The sequence below is a fragment of the Myotis davidii genome, unplaced genomic scaffold, assembly GCF_000327345.1.
Source record: "Myotis davidii unplaced genomic scaffold, ASM32734v1 scaffold1271, whole genome shotgun sequence".
Taxonomy (NCBI): domain Eukaryota; kingdom Metazoa; phylum Chordata; class Mammalia; order Chiroptera; family Vespertilionidae; genus Myotis; species Myotis davidii.
This window is the reverse complement of record NW_006282255.1, coordinates 42,087-49,648: the sequence shown is the minus strand read 5'-3', so window position 1 is coordinate 49,648 and position 7,562 is coordinate 42,087. Positions and strand designations below refer to the sequence as shown.

Sequence of the window (7,562 nt, the reverse complement as noted above, 5' to 3'; positions counted from 1 at the left end):
CCAGGGCAGGGCTCAATTCCACAGCCTCTCTCCGCCCACAGCAGGAACAGACCCTCCCTTCTGTCTGCTCAGCTCTCAGGATTCTGCTTTATTTCAACCTTAGCATTTCCTCTTCTCTGTGAAGCACTGACAGAGTGAGCAGCCTTGCAGAGCAGAAAAGCACTGACTTAGAGTCAGGAGGTGAGTTCTAATTCACTCTTCTACAGCTGGTGCCTGATGGACCTGGAACTCTTCTTACATTCTGTGCGACTTTCTCTCATCAGCACAAGAGTGAGTATAAGGAGATCTCAGAGAATGCTCACGGAAGAATGGGTTCCATGGGTCAAGTTCCCAGGATCATTGCAACTGCCTCTGCTGGGCTCTTCACTCATTATTTTTTCCTCATTAGTAGGAACTGGCCTTTTCAACTCTTCTCCCATTTATTGCATTGAATTCCACGTTAGTTTTACTGTGTCCCAAATTAAGACAGTCAGTGCATTTTACATTGCCTTTTACATTGCGAACCAGCAATTTTTACACACACACACACACACACACACACACACACACACACACACACACACCTGAACAAAGGGAACCATGAAACCATTATGTCTGTATCCTCACTATGTATAATGCACTCTAATATTTTCTTTTGTGCCTTTTTGAGTCTATTCTATTTCATCATTCTGGATCCTTTTTGAACCTTTAATACCTAAAACAAGTGTCATCTCAGGGTTTTGGCACTGCCTCTTTTCCTACATAAACCCCACCCCCCACCCCAAATAACCTCATGTCATCCCCTCTGTCTTCCTTGAGGTCTCTGTTCAATTGTCACCTTGTTTGCAGGCCTCCCTGAACTCCGAGTATAAAATAACACCCCATCTACTCTCTTTTAAACGTACTTTCTTTCTCTTCACATGACACCATCTAACTTGTTATATGACAGATACATTGTATGTGTTCTTTATCATTATTCTAAGAATTTTGTTTCTGAGCGTCCTGTACCCTTTCCCTGGAGGTGGGAATTTTCAATAAATATTCCTCAAGTGCATGAAAGCATTTCTCATGAAAACAGTTTAATCCATGAGCACCTTGGAAACAAAGTTTGAGGAGGACTGGAATTCCTAATCAGAGATGTTATGGGGGATGAGATGTTCAAAAAATAGATATTTTAATAGATATTGTTGCTTTGTTATAAAATATAATTGTAGCATTTCAACTATGCTTGTAATGGCCATTATTTTAAAAACTAATCATGCTATTTTTTCTTTCCTACTAGTCACCTCCACCGCATGGGACCTGAGAATAAAACTCTGATTTCAGAATTTCTTCTCCTGGGATTTTCAGAGAAACCAGCACTGCAGCCACAGAGTCATCACCTATGCAGGCTGCATCACACAGATGTATTTTTTCATATTCTTTGGAGGACTAGATGACTTTCTGCTAGCCGTGATGGCCTATGACAGGTATGTGGCCATCTGCCACCCCCTGCACTACATGGTCATCATGAACCCCCGGCTCTGTGGCCTGCTGGTTCTGGTGTCCTGGATTATGAGTGCCCTGAATTCCTTGGTAGAAACCTTAATAATGTTGCAACTGTCCTTCTGTACAGACTTGGCAATCCCCCACTTTTTCTGTGAAATCAAACAGATAGTCCAACTTGCCTGTTCTGACACCTTTCTTAATAACATGGTGATGTATTTTGGAGTTGTGCTGCTGGGTGGTGGTCCTCTTGTTGGTATCCTTTACTCTTACTCTAAGATAGTGTCCTCCATACGAGGAATCCCATCAGCTCAGGGGAAGTATAAGGCATTTTCTACCTGTGCATCTCACCTCTGGGTTGTCTCCTTATTTTATGGAACTAGCCTAGGAGTGTACCTCAGCTCTGCTGCTACCCACAGCTCACACTCAAGTGCAGCAGCCTCAGTGATGTACACTGTGGTCACACCCATGCTGAACCCCTTCATCTACAGTCTGAGAAACAAAGACATAAAGATGGCCCTGAAAAGATTCTTTGGGATGGCAGGTATAAAAGGGACAATCATCCTGAGGTAGAAAAAGTGCCCTTGATTTCAGGGCTCCATAACTCAAAAACAGAAATTGTGATTCTTTAATAAGATTCAGTAATGGTTCTTTTATGTCTGTCCTTGAAGTTCCTTTGTTTGTTTCAACTTCTCTATACAATTTAAGCAATCATTTTATTAAGCTTTCTGCTTCGTCTGTTATATAGGCAGGTTTTTTCTTTTATGTTCACAACGTTTATTTGAACCTTGATGAGAAATATTGGGAGGTTTTCATTTATTTCACTGGAAATACTGATGTCTAAAGAATAATTTCTTCTGAAATGACATACATCATTGTATGTAATTTGTTCTTGTTTTTTAGATATAATAGTACTAAGTGGTATTACTCATGTAGGAAAAACTTCACTTGGCTTCTTAATACATTATAATCTTTTATTCCATAAAAATGTGAAACCTCAGTTTTCACCATGTGTCCCTCATTTTTTGTACATTGGTACCTTAACTGCTTTTCCTGATACTGTAGACTTTATCATTGTTCCTTATTAATCTCCGTCTATTGATAGTGATGAATCAGGATAGGAATGGCTGGGCACTGGCCTGGGTCCTACTACTTGCTGCTCAGATCAAAGTCAGTGTTGTGGGTAGATGGACCTTTGTTGTTTTTATTATAATTGCATTAACCATCATTGAACTATGAAAACGTTAGATTATTACTTATAATCCAGCATGCCTGAAAGCCACACAGGAAGGTGTGTGTGTGTGTGTGTGTGTGTGAAATATAGATAGATAGATAGATAGATAGATAGATAGATAGATAGAGAAAATGGACTTGGTTGAAGGGCTCTGCCTGTTATTGGGATCCAAAGGCAGGAAGGCTATGATTCTGTGGGTTTGCTTTGAAAGAATTCACCTTTATTGTTAAAAGTATTACAGATACCCTCCTTTGTTCCTCCACTGAACCCCTCCGCTCCCCTTCTGTTTTCCCCCCAGGCCTTCACTATTATCTGTGTCCATGTGTTATTCCTATCTATAATAATAAAAGCGTAATATGCTAATTAGACTGGACATCATTCTGGACGTCGTTCTGGACGAAGCCAGGGCTGGAGGGAAGCCTGGGTTCTGGATGCTTGTCGGTGGCTGAAGCAAAGCCGGGTCCTGAGTGCCAGAGGGAAGTCGGTGCTGGCACCCGAGGGAAGGAAGGCCTACTCTTGCACGAATTTTGTGCAGTGGGCCTCTAGTTGAAAATAAAATTGCATATATTTCAAGTTCCAAAACAAAATAATTAAATTAAATCAAAAATAAAATAAAGAAGGGAGAATTCATCAGAAAAGGCTTCACCACAGAGGAGACAGGACTTGAATTGAGCCTTAAAGAATAGGTTGGGTAGCCCTAAACGGTTTGGCTCAGTGGATAGAGCGTCAATCTGCGGACTGAAAGGCCCCAGGTTCGATTCCGGTCAAGGGCATGTACCTTGGTTGCGGGCTCAATCCCCAGTGCGGGGCATGCAGGAAAACAAATGGAGAATTGCAGCTGCTACCACACCCACAGTTCCCAACATGGAATCTGGGAGCAGAATCAAGGGCCAGAGTTTTCCACTACTAGTATATTGCCATTAACCAAGCGATGTTACTGAGTCCTGGCAATTGTGGTCTGAAAGGCTAGGGGCTTGGTTCTGGGGAGAACCCCCCAGCCAGCTCAAGCAGACCTACCCAGTAAGGGAAAGCCAATTAAATCAGAAGCTTAAATGCAAAGAGCGTGGAGCTCAAAACTGATAAGAACTTACAGACAGCCCCAGAAATGGTGGGAAAGACAGTGAACTCAAAAGGGTTCCTGGGTACCACACTCATGTTTCTCTTCCCTGATGCCACTGGAAATCTCCTTTGATAGCATCACTGCCCCCAAATCTGTCATAAAACAAAATTTAACCAAGTAAATTTAAAGATCTAATTGGCTTTATTAAGTGATTCATGAATCAGGCAGCATCCTATCTGGCAACTAAAAGGGAGCTCAGAGGGGATGTACAAAATAGAACATTTTATAGGAAAGAGGGAGGGACAAAGAGCTATTAACAACAGGGAAAAAAAGGGTTATTTGGGGGCCATGACATCTTTTCTTTGGGGGAAGAGGATGGGAAGGATTTCTATCATACAGATTCCCTCTTCTTTCTGTGGGGATGGGGAGGGCCCACATGACAATTACCTTACTGGTGTTTGACCAGAAAATTCAAGGCTGGTTGATTAAAATTAAGCTTCTGGGAGATGTTGAAAGTTCCATTAAGTCCAGTATAAAATCTAGATTTAACATCATGGGTTTTTAGCTTGAGCGTTGCCACTTTGGGCTTGTGGTTTTCTCTTTAACAGTAGTATGGGCATCAACAACATTAATTCTTCCAATCTACGAGCACAAAATATCTTTCCATTTATCAATATATTTTATCAATGTTTTATAGTTTAGTTTCAGGTATTTTATTGTTTTTGATGCAATTGGAAATGAAATAGTTTTCTTAATTTCTCTTCTGACAGTTTATTATTTAGTGTATTGATTCAACAGATATTTATCTATTGATTTTGTATCCTACATCTTTACTCAACTTTTTCATTAATTCTAACAGATTTAGAAAATTATTTAGAAAAATAATTTCTTGGAGTCCATCTGTAGTTGGACATTGACCAATGAACCAAGAGGTCATGGTTTTTAATTTTAAAATAATTTACTTAATTTTTTAAAAAGCGAATTGTTCATTGTGCTCAGCAATACAAGGATCATTTATGACAATTCCATGATGTAACAGAAGTCCAGTTAGATGAAAATGAACAACCATTCCAAAATCTATACTATAAAAAGAATAATATGCTAATTAGACCAGGAGACCTTCCAGAGACCTTCCAGACATCCTTCTTGACAAAGCCGGGGGCTTGACTGGCCTTCTAACTGACTCCAAATGGCCCTCAGCCCCTCTCCCAGTCTGGCCATGCCCCCCAGAGGGGACCCTCACCTTGAAGGGTGTGTGGCCAGCCTGCAAATGGTCCTCAGCCCCTCGCCCAGGTCAGCCACGCCCCCCAGCAGGGACCCTCCACCCCAATGAGGGCATGGCCAGCCTGCAAACAGCCATCAGGCCCTTGCCCAAGCGGGCCATGCCCCCCAGTGGGGACCCTCACCTTGATGGGGGAGTGACTGGCCTGAAAATGGCCCTCAGCCCCTCACCCAGGCCAGTACCACCCCCAGTGAGGACCCCCACCTTGATCTGGGACCCCCTTCAGGGCAGACGAGCCAGCCCCCTCCCATGCACCATGCCTCTATCTATACTAATAAAAGGGTAATATGCTAATTAGACTAGGAGACCTTCTGGGAGACCTTCTGGAAAAAGCCATGGTGGTGGGGCTGAGGCAGAGGTGGTTAGGGCAATCAGGCCAGGAGAGGAGGAGAGCTGGGGGCGAGCAGGCCAGCAGGGGGTCAGTTGGGGGATGAGTATGCCAGCAGTGGGGGGAAGTTGGGGGCGATCAGGCTGGCAAGGAGGGTCAATTGGGGGCAAGCAGGCTGGCAGAGGGGCCAGTTGGGGGTGATCAGGCTGGCAAGGGGAGGGCAGTTGGGGGCGAGAGCAGTCTGGTGAGAGCCAGCATCCCCAGATTGTGAGAGGGATGTCTGACTGCCGGTTTAGATCGGGCCCAAACCAGCAGTCAGACATCCCCCGAGGGGTCCCAGATTTGAGAGGGTGCAGGCCGGGCTAAGGACACCCCACCCCCCCACCCCCCGTGCATGAATTTCGTGCACTGGGCAACTAGTAGTATTATATAATTGTTCATGTGAAATCTATATAATTTTATTAAGCAGCTAGAGGCCTAGTGCACAAAATTTGTGCACTGGGGGTGGTTCCTCAGCCTGGCCTGCTCCCTTTTGCAATCCAAGACCGCTCACTCCTTACCACTCACATGCTCGCTGCTCCTTAGCACTGCTGTGGAGGTGGGAGAGTCTCCTGCCACCGCTGCTGTGCTAGCCAGCTGTGAGTTTGGCTTCAGGCTGAGTGGCGCTCCCCCTGTGGGAGCACACTGACCAACAGGGGGCAGCTCCTGCACTGAGTGTCTGCCACCTGCTGTTCAGGGCCCATCATAGTTATCTGTCATTCCTCCGGTCATTTTGCCATTTGGTCAATTTGCATATTAGGGTTTTATTATATAGGCTGTCACCCAAATGAATTAAATGAAAAAGAATAAAGAGGGAGTTTGGGAAACTGGTGATGGTTAGAGCTTTAGAACTTTTTGGCATTGAATAAAATGCTCCTTATTAGACACACACACACATACATGCACACACACACAGAGAAAAGAAAAAAAAAGAAAGAAAACCACTGAAATATTTCGGCTTGTTCTCTTTTGATGATTTTGGATACTAGTCTATCTTTCCACACACTCAAGACATGTGGCCCATTCATACCTGTTATTTGAAACATGTGAGTGAAGACATCTGGGACAAAACAGCCCCTAGAAGACATAGCTTCTGACTATAGAAGCATGAGCAAGCCAACTGAGGTAGTAGAAAAACTTCTTAGCTGAATCCAGCCCAAATTACCAACCCATAGAATCATGAGAGAGTAATTGGTGGTTTTAGGCAAAGCAAAGCAAAGCAAAGCAAAGCAAAGAAGAATTAGACATATAAAGTTCTTCCAGTAAAATCAGGACATACACAAGGGGTTTTACAGTTCATAGGAGTAGGAAAACAACACTAGATGTGGAGGAATGAGCAGCAAGGGAATTTTTTTTTTTTTTTTAGAAAAATGGGGTTTATTTGGTCTGGCTTGTGTTGCTCAGTGGTTAAGCATCGACCTATGAAGCAGGAGGTCATAGTTCAATTCCTGTGAGGGCACATGCCTGGTTTTTGGCTCAATCCCCAGTATGGGGAGTGCAGGAGGCAGCCAATCAATGATTTTCTCTCATCATTGAAGTTTCTATCTCTCTCTCCCTTTCCCTTCCATACTGAAATCAATAAAAAATATATTTTTAAAATGGTGTTTATTTGAGCATGTTTTGTATTTATTAAAAAGATTGAGATCTATGGCAGCAGACACTACCTTGCCACATCCATTCTTGAGAGAAATATTTCACAGTATCATCTCATCAACTATTCACACAAAATATAATTTAATGTCTAAAATAGAATATTAAAGGGTTTTACTTTGCAATTATTACTGGCATAACTGCATGCATTTAGGGTTATATACCTTTTATGTCACTATAAATTGAGGGAGTCTTTACACAGTTTATAGACTGAGAGCTGAGTACTTGTGGTTTTGGATTCCATACTCAAGGATCTTAATGAGAGCTTCAAGGGGCTTAGAAAATTACAAGAATCTTAGTGAGAATTTCAAAAATATGAAAAAGGAACAGTCAGAAATTAAGCATACACTAACTGAAATAAAAAAGAATTTACGGGGATTCAACAGTAGAGTAGAGGATTCCAAGAATAAAATCAATGATTTGGAATATGAGGAAGCAAAAAAAAAATACCTAATCAGAAGAGCAAAAAGGAAAAAGAATCCAAAACCAAGAAGAAGTGTAAAGA

General features: G+C 42.6%; 1 protein-coding gene across 1 annotated transcript in view; it reads left to right on the top strand.

The window, feature by feature from the left end:
- The window catches only part of LOC102763248 (olfactory receptor 7A10-like), a 27,041-nt gene extending 25,004 nt beyond the window's left edge, over positions 1–2,037 (top strand). The window contains exon 2 of the mRNA XM_006752792.1: positions 1,330–2,037. Within this exon, the coding sequence (XP_006752855.1) occupies positions 1,330–2,037 (708 nt within the window). The remainder of the gene's footprint in view (positions 1–1,329) is intronic.
- Positions 2,038–7,562: the final 5,525 nt, after the last annotated feature.